This window comes from Leucoraja erinacea, chromosome 3 (genome assembly GCF_028641065.1).
Source record: "Leucoraja erinacea ecotype New England chromosome 3, Leri_hhj_1, whole genome shotgun sequence".
Lineage (NCBI taxonomy): Eukaryota > Metazoa > Chordata > Chondrichthyes > Rajiformes > Rajidae > Leucoraja > Leucoraja erinaceus.
The window spans coordinates 112,765,836-112,787,014 of NC_073379.1; the positions used below are offsets into that span (position 1 = coordinate 112,765,836).

General features: G+C 43.2%; 1 protein-coding gene across 6 annotated transcripts in view; it reads right to left on the reverse strand.

Annotated features, from left to right (window-relative positions):
• ssbp2b (single stranded DNA binding protein 2b) overlaps nt 1–21,179 on the reverse strand; it is a 321,784-nt gene that overhangs the window by 225,960 nt on the left and 74,645 nt on the right. For all 6 annotated transcript variants that reach the window (XM_055633402.1, XM_055633404.1, XM_055633401.1 and 3 more), the window contains exons 2-3: nt 16,477–16,549; nt 14,325–14,386 (exon numbers count right to left, since the gene is read on the reverse strand). In XM_055633402.1, the coding sequence (XP_055489377.1) occupies nt 14,325–14,386; nt 16,477–16,549 (135 nt within the window). The remainder of the gene's footprint in view (nt 1–14,324; nt 14,387–16,476; nt 16,550–21,179) is intronic.

The window sequence follows — 21,179 nt, forward strand, 5'->3', positions numbered from 1 at the left end:
GGGCACAGTAGGGGTGGCTTGGACCCAGCAGGGGGGTGGCGTGGGCCCAGCGGGGGTGGCATGGACCCCAGCGGGGGTCAGTGGGGCGTGGCGTGGGCCCAGCGGGGGTCAGCGGGGGTGGCGTGTGGGGAAGATGGCTTGGGCCCCGCCACAGCATGTCTGGTGTTGGGGTTACAACTGGATTCAGATTCTGCCACTCCCGCCTGGGAGGACAGTCTTGTCGTTGGTGAGGCTCCGACGCCGCGGATGGAGACGCTGGACCGGACGGGCTGACACCGCAGCCCCCCCCTTCCCGGGGCCTGGAGGAATGGGCACTCCCTTATCCCATGGCACAGATTTTTTTTCCGTTTTTTTTCCGATTTTCTTTTTTTTTTCCCCCCTCAGGTTTTTTTCTTACTCTGGGGGAAAAAAGGGGGGTGCGGTCGCACCCAACGCACCCCCCCTTCGGACGGCCATGTCTCCTGTATTTAAGGACCCCTGCAGTTTCCTCTCTAGTTTCCCCGCAATGTCCTCGGATATATCTGATCAGTCCCTGGAGATTTGTCTACCTTCATACACGATAGCACCTTCAGTACCTCTTCGACGGTAACACTGACTGCTCTCAAGACACTTCCATTGACTGCCCCAACTTCCTCCATTCTACTGTCCTTCTCTTCGGTAAATACAGACGCGAAATACTCATTGAGGACCTTGCCTATCTCTGTGGCTCCTTTGATTCCTGAGAGGTCCCACTCTCTCTCTAGTTACCCATTTCCCTCTTATGTATTTATAAAATATTTTGGGATTGTCCTTGATGCTACCCGCCAGAGCTATCTCCTGGTCCCTTTTTACCCTTGTGATCTCCTTTTTCAGATTACTCCTTAGTTCCCGAAACTCCTCCAGGAATGCACTTCATCCCAGCTGCCTATAACTGTCCCATGCATCCTTCTTGTTTTTGACCAATGCCTCAATTTCCCTCGTCATTCAAGCTTCCTTACATTTGCCTGCTTTGCCCTTCACTCTAATGGGGCCGTATATATCCTGAGCTTTCGTCAGCACACATTTAAAAACATCCCACTCGGCCGATGTTCCTTTCCCCTCAAATAACCTGCACCAGCCAACTTGAGCGAGACCTTCTCTCATATCCTCAAAGTTGGCCTTACCCCAGTTGAGCGTTTTAACATGTGGACCCTCTCCGTCCCTATCCATAACTATCTTAAACCTAATCGAACTGTGGTCACTGTTAAATGCCTTCAAATTGGCTAGAAGCCAGACATTTTTTTTAAGGCATTTCAAAGTTGTTAGAAGCAATTAATATATTCCTGGATAGACACAAAAAGCTGGAGTAACTCAGCAGGACAGGCAGCATCTCTGGAGAGAAGGAATGGGTGGCGTTTCGGGTCGAGACCCATCTTCAGACTGATGACGGGGGGAGGGAGGTAAGGAAGAGTAAGGTGTGAAAATGTAGAATAAATCATTGTTAGCTGGGAGAAGGTAACAATAAAGCAAACTGAGATAAAAAGTAGTCAGATGAACTAAATAACCTTGTTTAAGAGGGATAAGTAAGTCGATTTTAAAACGGAGACTTAAGTGTGCTGTTTCTTTCATATCAAATTTTAATCTGAATGTTGTCACCTACAGTTCCAAAGCTTCAACCATTTTTTTTATATTCCTTCTTCAGGGAAAAGACTGACCCATAAGATTAAGTATTCTATTTTTAGTCATTAGTTGACTAAATTAACTGTGGACTTTTAATGTTACCTCTTTGAAGTAACAGAAAATTAAATTCAGCCAAGGTAATTTTTCAAAACAAGACTGATAAAACTATATTTACTTAATATTATTCGATAAAAGACTAAAATATTAATGAATACAACAGGTGTTTGTAACTAAACCTACCTGATCTCCCGGTTGCTCAGCACTTTAACTCCCCCTCCCATTCCCAATCGGACTTTCCAGTCCTGGGCCTCCTCCATTGCCAGAGTGTGGCACAGAGCAACTTGGAGGAACAGCAATATTTTGCTTGGGTAGCCTGCACCCCAACAGCATGAACGTTCTCGAACTGGCTTTTCCTTTCTCTCCATCCCCTCCCCTTTCCCATTTCTTCTACCAGTCTCACTGTTTCCGACTACATTTTATCTCTGTACCACTCACTCACCTGACATCAGTCTAAAGAAGGGTCTCTACCTGAAACGTCACCCATTCCTTCTCTCTAAGGATGCTGCCTGTCCCGCTGAGTTACTCCAGCATTTTGTGTCCACCTTGGATTTAAGCCAGAAATATGCTAAATATTTCTGCAGTTCTTTCCTCAGATGCTTGTGACTAGTCAGATGCCCTTTTCAATGACATCAGGATGCATATGCCTTTCAAAACCTCAAATGCTTGCCAAGGAATTCTTTCTGCCTTTCTTGCAATCTTTGGACAGCTTGAAAATGAATTTCAATTTGTATGATGCAAGCACGGAATGCAAGCTTTAGAGCACGTAATTTTATTCCTGTGATTATAATCTCAGAAATGTGAGATGAACAAAGTGTAATGTTATTTGCATTAATATAAGGTTTGGCAGCCTTGTTTTCATCATTATGATTAACAATGTTTAATTACATGCATTCTAAAATAAACAAGTTTATAAAGCCAAATAACTGAAAATATCAGCCCACAGATAGACACAAAAAGCTGGAGTAATTCAGCGGGTCAGACAGCATCTCTGGAGAAAAAGAATAGGTGACCTTTCTGGTCTAGACCCACCCGAAACATCACCTATTCCTTTTCTCCGGAGATGCTGCCTGTCCCGCTGAGTTAAGAGCCTGTCCCACTTGGGCGTCATTCGCGCGTCACGCAGGCGGCGCGCAAAGATTTTGTGAATCCCAAAATCCTGGGGCACCGCGCGTCACTGCCTACGCCACCACGTCTCACCACGCACGCGTAATGCATGCCACGGGCACGTCACGACACGGGCACGTCACCTGCGCGTAAACTATGTCGTGACGCATAAATGATGTCGCGTAAATAATGCCCAAGTGGGACAGGCCCTTAACTCCAGCTTTTCGTGTCTATCATCGGTTTAAACCAGCATCTGCAATTACTTCCAACACAATATCATCCTACACATGTCATTCACGTCATTCAATGCTATTTGCTCACAACCAAGCACATTATCAAATAACATCATGATCACAATCGTACACTTTGGTTCTTCCATTGAATCCCAACGAACCATGTGTGGCAAAAGGAATCCGGTATGCCCATCCCAACAGCAGGTCTGGCTCAGTGATCATAGTATCTTGTGACAATAATAAAATGAACAAAACTAAACAAAACATAAAATCACAACCACCTTTAGTGGTGCTTGTACACAAGTGGAGAAATGAAAAAAAAAACGAGCAAGACCAGAATATTGATGGCTAAGCAGAGGCCCTATAATTCACAAATCCTTGCAGGCTTGCTGCAAGATTTGCTCTGTGTTTTGAGCTATGTACAAGGCAAAGGTCGCACCTTTGACAGACAATTTCTGTAAATGAAGAAATAACAACCCGAAAATTATAATTAGGTGCGCATCTAACGATGACCAAATGTCAAATATGACAAGGTGAATTCAGTGCAGAAATGTGCATGTCAGCCAATTTACCAATGGTTGCTTATCAATCTAGAAATATGCTAAATAGCTTTTTTTGTGCGATTTGAAATTAAATACATGCACAGAGCGTTTATAAGCTTTGGTGCTACTCAGTCCCAAGTCTAACAACAAAGTTAGAGCTAACCACAAACATTTTGTTTAAGCAATATTTCTCAACTAACAGCTACTGTACTTTTTACTGTATTTTATCGCCTCACATTTGACCTCCCAAAGTGCAAAACCTCACACTTGCTCAAATTGAACTCCATCTGCCATTTCTCAGTTCATTTCTATAGCTGATCAAAATCCTGCTGTGTACTATGACAGCCTTCGTCACAGACTGCATTCCCAGCAATCTTGGAGTTATTAACCAACTACTCTACATTTACATCCAAGATATATCACAGACACAGATCCACTGGCCATAGACCTCCAGCCATAATATTGCCCTTACACCACAACCCTCTGTCCTATCAGTAAGCCAGTTCCGAATCCATACGACCAAGTCACTATTAATTCCTTGCATTTTAATCTTCTGGATCAGCCTACTATGGGGGATTTGATCAAATGCCTTTCTAAAATCTATGTAGATAACATCCACCATTCTAGCATCATTGTTCACCTTCGTCATCTCCTCAAAAAACTTGATCAAGTTAGTAAAACGTGACCTGCCGTATATAACGCCATGCTGACTGACCCAAATTAACCCATTCGCTTCCAAATGGGGGTAAATCCTATTGCAAAAAATCCTATCCAATAGTTTCCCCACCACTGACAGGTGATTCACTGGACTATAATTCCTTGAATTCTCTCCTTCTCTTCTTGCATAAAGGAACAACATTAGCTACTCTCCAGTCCTCTGGAACAATAGACAATAGAACCTTGCATGTGGCTACTGAGGATGCAAAGGCTTCCACAAATTCCCCTTGCCTCTATCAACAACCTGGGATAAATCCCATCAGGTCCTGGTGATTTATCCACTTTAATGCTCTTCAATTCCTCCTCCTTAATCTCAAACTGCCCTCGCATATTATTATTCGCCACACTAATCTCCACACTATTCTAATGTCCTTTTTCTTGGTGAAAACAGATGCAAAGTACTTGTTTAGTACCTCACCTACATTCAGACTTCAAGCACAAATTCCCTCTTTTATCCTTGCCTGGTTATCCCTCAATGTCCCTTCATTGTTTGCTCAACATGGAATCATTGAACACAAGAGGCCAGTTGGCCCATTACGTCCTCTAGAGCATTGTGCAAGAGGAACATTCTAATTCTATCACTGTCCCTTTTCCATAGTCTTGTAAATTCTCTCTTGAAAGCCACTTTATCCACCATATCTGCAGGCAATCATACAGCACATAAAAATGGTTTTCTCCTGTCACTATTCTTTCTCTTCTCCTTTGTTTTATACTGTGATTTCCAGTCTTTAACTCCTCCACCAATGGGAACAGTTTGCCACTATTAATCTTGTCCAGATTCCTCGGCATTTTATATATTTCTATCAAATCTCCAAAAAAGCACAGTCCAGACCTTTCTAATATCTCCGTGTAACCATAGCCCTGTATCCAAGAACCATTCTCATAAATCTTTTTGGGATCCTCTCTGAAGCCTTCAATAATGATGTGGAGATCAGCAATGATCGTAACACTCCAGTTGAGGTCAGACCACCAGTATTTAACAATAGTTCAGCCTGGCTGGCTTTTATACTGTATACTAGTACTGAAGAAGCAAGGAAACATGTACGTTGTCTCAACTTGACCTGCCCTGTCCACCCATTTCCCTTCTGCTTATGCACCGTTTTCAGAATATTATTCTATGTTACATCTTTTCAACTGCTACAATAATTACAATTATACCTAGAGAGGATAGACAATACTTAAAGAGGATAACAGGACTTAAAGAAGATATTCCTGGTGGGGGGCGGGGAGGTTATCCAGTGATGGGATTATCCAGTGATGGGACCCCTCAATGGTCAGCGGGAATTAGAGTAGGAAATATGTAGGATAATCCCAGATAGCTGCAAGAATAATAGGGTTGTAAATGTGTGGGATTTAAAAAAATACAAATATTGACAGGTACTGCAAGTGCTCAGGTTGTTCCTTGTGCTCAGGAACATTTTCTCAATCAATGTGCAGATAGTCCTGCTCAAGAAGAAGCAAAACTCAACCACCTTTGCAAAATAAAGCATGGCAGGTGACAATGATCGCATTGGGACATGATCAGCCATGATCACATTGAATGGTGGTGCTGGCGCGAACGGCCCAATGGCCTACTCCTGCACCTATTGTCTATTGACAAGGACCATCATTCAAATAGATTTTACTGGAATTTGTTACAGAAAAGGATAGGACTAGTCTAAAAGTTAAAGTCCTAAATTGTGGCAAGGCCAATTCTGAAGGTTTTAAACAGGAACTTTCAAAAGATGAATGGGGGAGTAAATGGACAATGGGAGACTTTTAAACATGAGAGAGCAAGAGTTCAGAGCCAGAACGTTCCTGTTAGAGAGATGGGTAAGTGAAGTTCCTGACACGTCAGGAACCCAGGGTGACATGAGATATTGATGCTCTCATCAAGAAAAATGAGACCTATGTCAGGTATAGACAACTACAATCAAGGAAATCCCTTGAGATGTATTGGGGGTATAAGAGTACACAAAGATGGAAATTAGGAGGGCAAAAGGGAACATGAGATGCTTTTGTCAGATGAGATGAAAGAGAATTCCAAAAGATTCTTCAAGTAAATTAAGGGAAAGGGTGCCAGGCGAGGTGTTAAATGAATATTTCTCACCAGTACTAACCACCAGTACTAACCATGGAGAGAAACATGGATGCTGGGGAACTCTGGGAGGTTTATAGTGATATCTTGGAGGGAGGGATCTATAAAAAGATAGATCCCTGGGATTGGATCAATGTATGACTTTGTGGAGAGCTAGGGAAGAAATTGTGGAGACGCGAGTAAAGATATTTGTATCATTGATAGTCATGAGTAAAGTCAATCATGGACCAGAAAACCTCATCTTTATTCTCTGCTCTCCCCAATGTTACAGGTGATTGAATAGACAATAGACAATAGGTGCAGGAGTAGGCCATTCGGCCCTTCAAGCCAGCACCGCCATTCTACGTGATCATGACTGATCATCCACAATCAGTACCCTGTTCCTGTCTTTTCTCCATACCCCTTAACTCCGCTATCCCTAAGAGCTCTATCTAACTCTCTCTTGAAAGCATCCAGAGAACCAACCTCCACCGCCCTCTGAGGCAGAGAATTCCACAGACTCACAACTCTCTGTGTGAAAAGGTTTTTCCTCATCTCCATTCTAAGTGGCTTACCACTTCTTCATAAACTATGGCCCCTGGTTCTGGACTCCCCCAACATTGGGAACATGTTTCCTGCCTCTAGCATGTCCAAGCCCTTAATAATCTTATATCTTTCAATAAGATCCCCTCTCATCCTTCTAAATTCCAGAGTATACAAGCCCAGTCGCTCCATTCTATCAACATGTGACAGTCCCGCCATCCCGGGAATTAACCTCGTGAACCTACGCTGCACTCCCTCAATAGCAAGAATGTCCTTCCTCAAGTTTGGAGACCAAAATTGCACACAATACAATTGAAGGAAGCTGGGTGTTGAACATCACAGCTGACCAAATGCTTAGAGATACAACATCTAGTCGAAGCCTACAGCGGGCATTAAGCATTTCAACACGCTTTACTTTCTTAAGTTCATCCTCACCAATGTACCCGTTACATTTGTCAAGAAAACCTAGGCATTTGTCAGGTATAGGCAACTGCAATCAAGGGAATCCCTGAAGGAGTATGAGTACTGACATGTGGGAGACATCCACACTATGGCACCACCATTGTCGAGAAAAAGTATTGTCCTTGCACAAAAGATTTATGTACTGCATAGCATTATCATGGTACTTAATTAGATAGATTGGATGTGGCAGCCTAAAACTTGGCAACCACTGGCACTGCAGGCCATTAAAAACCAGCTATAAAAACCTGGATGCAACATAACTTCCTCAAACTCAACAGCGATAAGACAGAATTCCTCCTCATAGGCTCCAAAGCCACACTCAGCAAAATCAATAACCCCACTCTCACCATCGACGGCACCACTGTCTCCCCATCTCCCAAAGCCCGCAACCTTGGCGTGATCTTTGATTCCACCCTCTCCCTTGAGCCTCACATCCGCCATGTCATTAAAACCTCCTTCTTTCACCTCCGCAACATCGCCAAACTCAGATCCTCTCTCACACCTCCCGCTGCTGAAAGACTCATCCATGCCTTCATTTCCTCCCGACTGGACTATTGCAACTCACTTCTCCTTGGCATAAGCTCCACCTACATCAACCGACTCCAACTGGTCCAGAACGCAGCCGCCCGACTCATCACCCACACCAAATCCTGGCATCACATCACTCCAGTCCTCAAACAACTTCACTGGCTTCCCATCTCCCACCGGATCACCTACAAAATCCTGGTCCTCACCTACAAAGCCCTCCACCATCTGGCCCCCCCATATCTCACTGACCTCCTCTCCCCCTACCAACCCTCAAGGTCCCTCAGATCCATATCAGCCGGTCTCCTCTCCATCCACAAGTCCAACCTCCGCAGTTTTGGGGACAGAGCCTTCTCCAGGGCAGCTCCCAGGCTCTGGAACTCCCTCCCCCAACTGATCCGCAATTCCGTGTTCCTCACCATCTTCCAGTCCCGCCTCAAGACCCATCTCTTCACCTCTGCCTATCCTTAGCCCCACGTCCCCCTCCCTTTTCATCTGTGCATTAATTGCCTCATATTGTGTTTTAAATTGTATTCTGTCTTTACTTTCTGTACTAGTCATGTCTCTACTATTTATTTCATTCCCCTTACATGTTTTTCCTTTACCTGCTAAATTTTTGTAAGGTGTCCTTGAGACTCTTGAAAGGCGCTCATAAATAAAATGTATTATTATTATTATTAAACGTAATAAAATTGTTTTCCTTAACCATCTGTAATTTCACAGCCCAGCATATTTCTCACACTATCATTACCTGTACTATCAAATAGAGAACTAATGCTGGTTCAATACGTGTGGAAGAGCCTGCAGGAGAAACAATCATCTAAAAACAAGGCCCCAAACTGGCAAACCTGCAATTTAACATTACACACTGGAAAAACACCAAAAGCAACATTGAAAAGAGTTATGCTATTCCACAGCCAACAAATTCAAGCTCTGCATTCCCAACACCTCTGGTCAGGAATAATGTGCACAATAAAATATTTATAGGAAGAGGAGGAGACGGTTCCAAGAAGATCCCCAACCTTAGTCATGGCCGATCTCAACACACGGGCCAAAGGCAGGGCTAAAGGATTTGCAACAATCTTAAAAGAGAAGTGCCAAGTGGATAATCTGAGGTTCATGTTGTTACAAAAGAATTTGGTCTATAAATGTCACCACATCTGATATAAAGAAATAGCTTATAAGCACTGGAAATAACAAATGCAGTGTAACTAGCAACAACATAAGTGTAATGCTGAAGACTTGCAAAACAGTCATGTCTCCAGCAAAGTTGTTCCAGATGAGTTATAACAAAAGCATCTACCCGACATCTATCCGACAATAGGGAAAGTCTCCCTGTTATGTCCTGTTAGAAAAGGTAGGACACACTCAATCTGGACATTTACTCTCAATCATCACCAATCTGACAGGAGGTGTCGTTGACAGTACAATCAAACCCCACTCAATGTCAAATAACCTGCTACCAATACTCAATCTGAAACTTGTCTACAATACACTCTGTCAATATCATTGCTTTCATCCAAATATGGACGAGGGAGCAGAATTTCTGAGATGAGACTACAGTGAATGCCTTCAATATCATAGCAATATTTATCCAAACGTAAAACCAACCACAACTGCTCAAGACAGGTAACACAATAGAAAATGGTGGTCCTTGATTGAACAATTATCTCAACCCTAAGACATTGCTGCAGGAGTTCCTCAAGTTAATGTCCCAAGAGGAAACATCTTTATCTGCTTCATTAATTTCATCCCTTCAATACAATACAATACAATATTTATTCATTGTCATTTGAACCTCAATGAGGCTCAAACGAAACTCTGTTTCTACAGCCATACAAAAAGAAACAATTTCTACAAGACACACAAACAATTCAACTCACACAAACATCCATCACAGTGAATCTCCTCCTCAGTGTGATCAAAGGCAAAGTCTTTTCACTCCTGTGTTCCATTTTTCCCCGATGTTAAAGCCCCCAGGCGGGCGATGGTAAGTCCCACGGCCGTTAAGGGGATGTACGGCCCCACTCCAGGTCTTAATGTCTCAATGTGGGAGCCCCCGGCGGGAGTTGGCATGTCCCGCGGCCATTAAAGCCGCGCGGGGCGATGTACGGCCCCGCTCCGGGTCGTTCCAACCCCGCGACACGGGCGGGAGAAGTTGCGTTGCGTGAGCTCCGAAAAGCAGTCTCCCACCTGGACCCACGAGCTCCTGATGTCCCGTCCACTGGGCCTGCTGCAGGAGCCTCCAAGCTCCGGAGTTGGACCGCAACAGCGAGCCACCACCGCTCCCCACGCTCCGAGGCCGGCCGGCCCCACGATGGTGAGTAGTCCGCAGGCTCCGCGACTGGAGCTCCCAGGTCGTTCTGGCTGGAGGCTGCTCCACGGTACTAGGCCCCAACGACAACAGAGACCCGACAGGAAAAAGGTCCGGTCTCCCGAGCAGGGAAGAGATTTAAAAGTCTGCCCCGCACATATACACAGTTAAACACAATATAAAAAGAACACAACAAACTACATTCAACTGGACAATAACAGGAAAAAAGACAGACAGGCTGCAGGGGCCGCTGCAACATGGGTCGCGCCACCAACCGGAAAGTCAGAAGTGCACTAGGAGCGCCGCATTGAAGGCGCCTCTGCCTACAGTCTGTCCGTTTTTTTCCATTTTTTTTTATTTTAGTTTGTCTAACCAGTTTGTTTTGGAGATACTTTCGTTTTTCTATGTGGGGGAGGGTAAGGGGGAAACCGTTTCCCAGTCGCTTCCTGGTGGGGATGCAACTATTTCTCCAAGTCGCGTCCTCGCCCCCCTTCTCGCAGCCTACCACTGGATCGGAACGGCCTTTCCTACCGGAGACCGGACCAGAGCTTCGGCAGCGGCGGCGCTGGATTCACCGCGGAGCGGGCGATGTCTACCTGGATCACCGTTTGAAGCTCCGGAGCGTTGGGCCTGCAGCATCGACATTGCGGAGCTGTGGTACGCGGAGTCCCCACCGCGGGCGGCGCTGACCGAAATCGCGGAGTCACTGGGGCCCTTTGCCGAGGGCCGCCAGCGTGAATCTCCGCCCGGCGCGGCCTAGGGATGTCGGGAGCCGCGGACACCGGTGGGAAGCGGCCGTTTTATAGGTCCAAGCCGCTGAGGTTGGCCTCCCGTTCCGACGTCGGAGTTCCAACATCCCGGCGAGCGGGCCCGAGCGGCGGGCTGCCTGTAGCGGCGACTGCGGAGGGCTCCGGAGGCCCCGACTACGGGTGAACATCAATAACGTTAGAGGAAGATGACTGACTTTCTGCCTTCACTCACAGTGGGAAACGTTTGATTCTGCTGTGTGGGGATGTTTTATGTTGAACTCTATCATGTGTTGTGTTCTTTATTTTTATTGTATGGCTGTATGGTGATCACTTTTCACTGTGCCAACTGGCACATGTGACAAATAAATTATCTTGTATCTTGTATTTATTAATGATTACACTATAATAAATGCACCTCAGCAAATGAGGAACAGATTCCCACACGCAGCAAGATCTTGATTAGATAATAGTAAGAAATATCCAAAGAGATTTTAAGTACATTAAGCGAAAGATGGTTATCAAAAATTACAGCAGGATCATGATTAGTTGGGCAAGTGGGCTGAGGAATGGTTAATGGAGTTTAATGCAGATAAGTGCGAGGTGTTGGATTTTGGGGAATCAAACCAGGGCAGAACCTACACAATGAATGACAGGGCTCTGGGGAGTGTTGTAAAGCAGAGGTATCTACAAATGCAGGTACGTAGCTCCTAGAAAGTGGCGTCATTGGTAGATATGGTGCTCAAGATAGCTTTCAGTAAATTGGGCATCATCAGTCAGGGTGTTGAGTTGATGGGATGTTATGTTCTAGTTATACAAGACGATCGTGAGGCCGCATTGGGAATACGGTGTTCAGTTTTAGTTACCATGCTGTCGAAAGGATGTTGTTAAGCTCTGAAAGAATGCAGAGAAGATTTACGAGGATATTGCCAGAACTTGAGGGGCTGAGATATAGGGAGAAGCTGGGCAGGTTAGCATTATGTGTGTGAAAGAACTACAGATGCAGGTTTACACTGAAGATATACACAAAATGCTGGAATAACTCAACGGGTCAGGCAAAATCTCTGGAAAACAGGAATAGATGACGTTTCGGGTCGAGACCCTTCTTCAGACTGAGAGTCAGGTGAGAGGGAAACTACCTCTTCGGTCTGAAGAAGGGTCTCAGCCCAAAACATCACCTCTTTTTTTTCTCCAGAGATGTTGCCTGACCCGCTGAGTTACTCCAGCATTTTGTGTCTACCTTCAGGTTAGCACTATATTCCTTGGAGCGCAGGAGAATGAGGGGTGATCTAAAAGAGGTGTTTACATTAATGAGGGGAATACAGGTGAATGCACAGTGTTACACCCAAAATAAGGGAATCAAGAACCAGAGGACATAGGTTTAAGGTGAGAGGGGGAAAAATTGAATAGGAATTTGTGGCAGGTACTATAAAAACATTTAAAAGACATTTGATCAAGTACATGGATAGGAAAGGTTTAGAGCAGTGCTCTTCAACCTGGGTGGTACCGCCCACTAGTGGGTGATTTAAGCTTTCAGGTGGGCGGCAGAATAATTATACTGTATTAAAAACATCCAAAATATATAAACTCAAATCTGTGAGAGAATGTATGTGAAAAGAAAAAGTTACCATCATTTTAGAGAAATGTATTTGAATTATGTATTTTAAACTTTTATGCTGCATTAATGTTCAACTATGTAAAATATTGTACTGTTTAACTGCCACCAAACCCCCCTGGGAGGTGGAGTGAAGCTGGGCTGGAGCCGGTGCTGAGCTCCCTCCGCACCGGCTGTGAGCCCGGCCCGATACCTCCTGCGCCGAGGGGTCCAAACGACAGCCGCAGGAAAAGGCGATGACTGGCCCGCCTAGGTCGCTCTGTGATCTGTAAAGATGCCGAGGGATTCAGGTCCCAATCACCGTGGAGGAGGGTAGGTGAAACTCTCCACAGACGCAGAGCTCCGGCCTCAGTCGGTGCAGCGACAGGAATCCCGCAAAGGAGCAATAGATGGCAGGACAGGAGGCAGGGACTGGGAAATGGGAGGGCCTTTTCCCCCTACGCCAGCTGCAAGTCCGCGGCCGCCACCAGACAGGGATGGGCACGTCCGGCCACCCTTCTGCATGGACCAGTGGAGAAGGGAGAACTAGTGTCGCTAACTCCAGTAGCAATTCATCAGCGGTTGCAGCGCAGGAGACCCGGTTCGATCCAATGTTTTTCTCCAGTGACCTATGACCGGGGCATGCGCAGTCGGAATACCGAACTCTCTTATACAGGTATTGAACATACATAAAACAAGATTGTGCCAAAACGTTTTCATTCAACGCGCCATGTTATTGGTTCACTGGTGCACACGGAAATATACAGGGGTTTGGGCAATTGGGAAATGGCAAATGGGTGTCTGTGAGAATGGGCTGATGGCACCACTTTGCAAGCTGCTGGACCTGGCTCCACTAAGGCTGGAACTTTGCAGAAGTTTCAGGAAGCTTCTGTACCTGTGACCCACTGGTTGCCACAAAGTCTGGGTTTTTGCTGGAGCTCCAGAATACCGGCACTTAATGCATGCTTGTGATTAGTCCAGAAGGGTAGCCTGCACCTGGAAGTTTCCAATTGCCCTAAAGATTTCGACTTTGTTTCTCTGTCTCCCCACAGTCACCCGTAATTAGTTGCCTTCAATGGTATGTTTCTCTATGTACTAAGATGATTCTACTTTGTTGCTATGCATGAAGATGTTTGCAGGTACTGTTATATGATTGGACAAAGGAGTTGTCACTCCATGTATCTTCTCTCCGCTAGCGGTGATTTGGGTTTGTAGGGGTTGCCCTCCCCCTGTATTGTCGCCAAACAGAGAACTGTCTGAAAATCATTGAAAGAGGAGATCTTTGCTTGTTCCTTCCGAAAATCGAACCAGATATCCAACATTTAGTACGTTTCTCAGCATCAGGCTCAAGGATCTCATTAAATTAAAGGTAATTTCAATTAATTTTATATTTCTATGCTGGGTATGTAACTTTTTTTTTCAATTTAAATATTAGTGGGCGGTATGGAACTTTTACCCTCACGAAAGTTACAAAAGTATGAAAAGGTTGAAGAGCACTGGTTTAGAGGGATCTAAATGATCTAAAAGAGTGTTTAGCCAACATGTACTAGCAGCTTGATTGACAATGCATGGATGAAGTAGGTTCTAAAATCAACCAAGTAGAATCTTACATTTACATCACATATCTGAACCACAAAAGTAGTTTAACATTTAGGATTCAAGTTCAAATAACAAATCACAAACTATTTTAAAGGCATTCGATAATATCTAGTTGTTTCCTTTTTTTAAAGAATAGATCTCATTATTCTTCTTAAACTCGTTAGATCTCATTAATTATTAAACTAACTTACCACCACCACGAATGTAAGAAACCTGGTGGTTCTCCTAACGTTATGTTTTTCTCCCATCGTATCTAAAAAAGAAATTAAGATAACACTATTGCATCTACATATCTTCAGAAATTTTTTTTAAAAAGACCACAGTGCACTCAGCACTCTATGCTCTACAATCTTAAACATGCATGGACTGATTACAAATTTACAATATTGATATGAATTTAGTTTTGATGGAAATTCAGATGTTCTTCATTAGAATAGACAATGTAATCAGTAAACATTAGTGCGCGTTGGATTTTGAACGCCCATCTCAGATATTATATCAAAATTATCTTTGTAAATAAATAGTTAATGTAACTCCACTTTTTAAAGGGTAGCTAATGTAACTTCCCTTTTTAAGGGTGGCTAATGTAACTCCACTTTTTAACTAAACCTAATGTAACTCCACTTTAAGGGTAGCTAATATAACCACTTTTTTGGGATAGCTAAAAAACTCCACTTTTAAAGAAACGAGGGAGAGAGAAAACTGGGAATTATAGTCCAGTTAGCCTTACATCGGTCGTGGGGAAGATGCTTGAGTCGATTATTAAAGATGTAATAGCAGCACATTTGAAAAGCAGTGACGGGATCGGTCAAAGTCAGCATGGATTTATGAAGGGGAAATCATGCTTGACTGATCTTCTGGAATTTTTTGAGGATGTAACAAGTAGAATGGATATGGGAGAGCCAGTGGATGTGGTGTGTCTGGACTATCATAAAGCCTTTGACAAGGTCCCACACAAGAGATTAATGTGTAAAATTAATTTGGTATTGGGGGTGGGGTATTGACATGGATAGAGAACTGGTTGGCAGACAGGAAGCAAAGAGTAGAAATTAACAGATCCTTTTCAGAAAGGCAGGCAGTAACTAGTGGGGTGCTGCAAGGCTCGGTGCAGGGACCCCAGTTATTTACAATATATATTAACGATTTAGGCAAGGGAATTAAATGTGACATCTACAAGTTTGCAGATGAGACGGATCTGGGTGGTAGTGTGAGCTGCAATGAGGATGCTATGAGGCTGCAGGGTGCCATGGATAGGTTGGGTGAGTGGGCAGATGCAGTTTAATGTGGATAAATGTGAGGTTATCCACTTTGGTGGCAATAACAGGAAGGCAGATTAGGAAAAGGGGAGGTGCAATAAGACCTGGGTGTGCTTGTAAATCCGTCTGAAAGTAAGCATGCAGGTGCAGCAGGCAGTGAAGAAAGCTAATGGCATGTTGGCCTTCTTTGCAAGAGGATTTGAGTTTAGGAACAAGGATGTCCTGCAGTTGTACAGAGCCCCGGTTAGACCGCACCTGTAGTATTGTGCGTAAATTATGGTCTCCTAATTTGAGGAAGCACATTATTGCTATTGAGGGAGTGCAACGTAGGTTCACCGGGTTAATTCCGGGGATGGTGGGACTGACATATGATGAAAGAATGGGTCGACTGGGCTTGTATTCACTGGAATTTAGAAGGATGAGAGGGCATCTTATAAACATATAAAATTCTAAAAGGAATGGGCAGGCTAAATGTTCCCAATTTTGGAGGCGTCCAGAACCAATTCTTACAGTTTAAGAATTAAGTGTAGGCCATTTAGGACTGAGATGAGGAAAAACCTTTTCACCCAGTGAGTTGTGAACCTGTGGAATTCTCTGCCACACAAGGCAGTGGAGGCCAATTCACTGGATGTTTTCAAGAGAGAGTTAGATTTAGCTCTTAGGGCTAAAGGAATCAAGGTATACGGGAGGAAAAGCAAGAACGGGGTACTGATTTTAGATGAAGGACGGTGCTGGTTCAAATGACTGAATGGCCTACTCCTGCACCTATTTTTCGAACTATACATATAATAGAGTAAATAGTGTTTCGCTATCAGACATATCTGAATTTACTTTAGAAGAAAGTTTAGTGAAGTGGTAACCACGGGATATTTCAATAAACCTCAGTTGATTACTTTAACGTGAGCATTTAAAATCCAATTACAATTACAAATGAGTATATTATATTATCTAAAATGTACAAAAGGTAAAGGTACTATTACATTAATATTTTATTCAGTTGATCACAAGGACAGACTATGAAAGATCACAAACTGAAAATCTATAAAACATAGAACTAAAAATAAATATAGTTTGAACAATGGCTCACCTCTGATAAAAATGTTTGTGCTGATTTTTGTGCTCCTACGTGGAGTAGATATTCATATACATACAGTGCTAACCTGCAAGACAGACACAAATAAATTACTTCATCATTATCGCATTATTAAGAAATAATTCTCATTCCAAGTTAAAATTGTTCACACTTCACACATGATAAATTTAATCTATTGAATTCACAGCAATAAATTCATTTGCACCACAAAATATTTATGGCACATGGCTTTTTTAAAAACATAATACAATGATATCCAACAAATAAACATGAGTGCCAAAGTTTGTTATGATGGTCATTCTCCTTGCAGAAACCCTTCTTAGTTATTTAACATATTTTTCAAAGATGAACGTTTAGTTTAATAAACTCTTACATCTCAAAGTACTTTTGATTTAGCTTTGATTATATTTGTGTCCATTTACTAATTTTTATAATAAACCAAAATAAGAAAGAAGTTAAATTAAAAAATCTGGACTGGAGCACGATCATTAGAATAAAGGAAAACCTCACAGTTAAGCAAAATGCTTCAAAATGAAATGATGCTCATTGTATTCAGAAAACTCAATAGTCTGCTGTGGATTTTGCTGTTGGGGGATTTTTATTATTTGAGCCTCAATTGCAGAGTAAACGTTAACATGTATTTGTGCTAGGTACTTGTCAATTACATTTGATAGTGGTGCCCAAAATACAAATATCAAATGCATAAATAATGCTTTGAAAGTAAGACACTTTAACATCATGAATTCAATACATGCACTGTTCAGTTGCTAACCTCTAGTATATGGTTAATAGTAATAGATTTTCACCTCAGCAAAAGAATAAAGACTAAATTGCATGATTTGACATATCAGATGCTGATCAATCAAATCTGTTCCACTATGTTTATTTGATTATAGACTGATACTACAAAGGTGATTATCCAACCAAGTGCCAGGAATAACATGCAAAGCCAAAACACAAATAAATATATATGCATTTACACTTCCTTCACATACAATGGGTATTATTTTACCAAGAATCAATGCTGTATTTCAAGTTTGGCAGCAGGCAGGCAATCTATTTTCTGCCCTTGGCTAATTTCATTATAACCATATAACCATATAACAATTACAGCACGGAAACAGGCCATCTCGGCCCTACAAGTCCGTGCCGAACAAATTTTTTTCCCCTTAGTCCCACCTGCCTGCACTCATACCATAACCCTCCATTCCCTTCTCATCCATATGCCTATTCAATTTATTTTTAAATGATACCAATGAACCTGCCTCCACCACTTCCACTGGGAGCTCATTCCACACCGCTACCACTCTCTGCGTAAAGAAGTTCCCCCTCATGTTACCCCTAAACTTCTGTCCCTTAATTCTCAAGCCATGTCCCCTTGTTTGAATCTTCCCTACTCTCAGTGGGAAAAGCTTATCCATGTCAACTCTGTCTATCCCTCTCATCGTTTTAAAGACCTCTATCGGGTCCCCCCTTAACCTTCTGCGCTCCAGAGAATAAAGACCTAACTTATTCAACCTTTCTCTGTAACTTAGTTGTTGAAACCCAGGCAACATTCTAGTAAATCTCCTCTGTACTCTCTCTATTTTGTTGACATCCTTCCTATAATTGGGCGACCAAAATTGTACACCATACTCCATATTTGGTCTCACCAATGCCTTGTACAATTTTAACATTACATCCCAGCTTCTATACTCTATACTAATTATTATAATTAAGAAAACCATATGTCTAGATTAATTCATGCACTCAAAGAGATACTAACATTTTCATATGCTAGCAACACATTGTTTCATGTGATTCCTGAAATCTTAGTTGATCATTTTCCAGACCTGGGCTTTTGGTCATAATTCACATTCCTGACTCTACACATGAATCCTTCAAGGTAATGAGAACGGCATAAATAATTCAATTCAAGTGGCTGACTATAGTTTAATGCCAACTTCCGAAATATTTTCTTTAGTTTTGACAATTAAGTTTCATGTTCAATATTTGCATCTATTTCTGCTCTGTATTGGATGGATACATTTAGCACTAAATCCGCTAAGATCCATAGGTCTCGTTTAGTTTCACCCAAACAATTGTGATTCTGTTCTGGTAGTATGTGTGTCACATATTTTCATTCTTATGTGTATACAGGCATTTGTACTGGTCTAGATTAATATTTGTTTGTCATTGTTTGTCCACTTACATACCCAGCTCAATTCATTTTGTAAATTCTTGGCTAGTGCTTCAGATGCCAGTGTCTTTTTAGCTGGTACATTCTGCAAATTTGATCAGTTTGCTTTTGAATGCAGGTCACTAAAAATAAAATTCCTCTGTAAAGCCATGACAAACTCGTTGGAAGAGTTATGTTTGAGCAATGGAGGGGTGCAGGGTGTGCACATTGTTGAACTCCACCCTTTCAAGCTGTCATCTTATCTGCTCCCAAGGATTTCTGAAAGTCACAGTACATCAAATCACATATTCTACATTTATCGGATTACTCCCTCAATCAAAATTAATGAATTTATCAGAGTATCCTCTTCTGAATCATTGTTGACTATTTGTAGGGAATAACTTCCAGAGTAGACAAAAGTGCTGGCGAAACTCGGCGGGTACGGCAGCATCTACCCTACTCTAGATGTCAGCTGATCTACGTCGGTGAGACCAAGCGTAGGCTTGGCGATCGTTTCGCCGAACACCTCCGCTCGGTCCGCATTAACCAACCTGATCTCCCTGTGGCTCAGCACTTCAACTCCCCCCTCCCATTCCGAACCCGACCTTTCTGTCCTGGGCCTCCTCCATTGCCAGAGTGAGCACCACCGGAAACTGGAGGAGCAGCACCTCATATTCCGCTTGGGGAGTCTGCACCCCAGTGGCCTGAACATCGATTTCTCCAATTTCCGGTAGCCCTTGCTGTCTCCTCCCCTTCTCAGCTCTCCCTCAGCCCTCTGGCTCCTCCTCTTCCTTTCTTCTTCCTGCCCCCCCACCCTGCATCAGTCTGAAGAAGGGTTTTGGCCCGAAACTTTGCCTATTTCGTTTGCTCCATAGATGCTGCCGTACCCGCTCAGTTTCTCCAGCAATTTTGTCTACCTTCGATTTTCCTGCATCTGCAGTTCCTTCTTGAACTTCCAGAGTTATGGGGAGAGTCGAATTAGTTCGATATCTCGACCAGGCACAGGTACTTCTGGGCAAAGTTTATCAAAGTTACTTGAGCTTATTTTGTTTGATGAAACGCAGTAGTTTGGGGTTGTCTGTTTGAAAGAAAGAATGCTTACCAAAGATACCATATTTGGCTCACCCTCTGTTTCTAGGCCCTTCGCAATTTGCTGATTGTCCTTTTGCTCACGTACTAAATGTAGTTTTAGACACTGTTAACAATGGCAATTCCAGCTCTGCCTACTTCCAAATCATTGAGGTCACATTTCTTGAAACTACGGATGCAGTAGCTTAATTTAGTTTAGAGATACAGCATGGAAAGAGGCCCTTCGGCCCACTGAGTCTATACCTACTGCTAATCACCCATTCACACTAGTTCTCTGTTATCCCAGTTTTTCACGCACTCCTTACACACTGGAGCCAATTTACAGGGGGTATCTAACCAAACCCGCACATCTTTGGGATGTGGGAGGAAACTGGAGCACCCTGAGGAAACCCACATGGTCTCAGAGACAATATGCAAACTCCACACAGACAACCCCCAAGGTCAGAATCGAGAATACAACATTCCACAAAATGTTATATCTGAAGGTTTTAATTCATCTTCAAATGGTAATGTTTCATGACTTGATTGTAGCATTTTGCTCCAATGTATTTTCTGCAGTGAAAGTAAGGGCGGTACGATGGCGTAGAGGACAGCAGAGTGGCATAGCGGTAGTGCTGCTGCCTTACAGCGCCAGAGAGCCAGGTTTGATCGTGACTACGTGTGCTGCCTGTACAGCGTTTGGATGTTCTCCCAGTGACCAGCGTGAGTTTTCCCCAGGAGCTCCAGTTCCATCCCACATTCCAAAGTACAGGTTTGTAGGTTAATTGAGTTCGGTAAAAATTGTAAAATTGTCCTTCACGTGCAGGATAGCGTTATTGTACGGGATGATCGCTGGTCGGGGCGGACTTACACACTCTATCTCTAAAGTCTGAATTAAAGTTTTTCCGACAGTTTTTGCACAATAGTTATCATCGATACAAAGCAGTCCCCACCAGTTCAATTAAGGCACAAGGATAAAAATAATAATGGAACCAAAATTAGTGCAGGATAGATTATGAATGGTTAAGTGTGCGCAAATTGGACAGCCAGAAAAAAGATTGAAAGATCTGAAAACAATAATGTTGTGGGCAGAAATCACAGCTAGTTGGAACATGGAGACATTATTTCAGAGTTAATAAAGACTGTTTTAGTGATTTACTGAATATTTGGATTCAAGTTTAGTCCTGACCGAACAACACATTCATTACTCTCACCCTGAATGGAAACATTTTAGAATTAGATGGCTTGGTATAATGTAACATAAAAGTAACACTCCTCCAAACCTCATCTTTTGCGTCCTCCTCCAACCTCATCTATTGCATCCGCTGCTCTAGGTGTCAGCTGCTCTACATCAGTGAGACCAAGCAAAGGCTTGGCGATCGCTTTGCCCAACACCTCCGCTCGGTTCTCAATAACCAATCTGATCTCCCGGTGGCTCAGCACTTCAACTCCCCCCTCCCATTCCGAATCC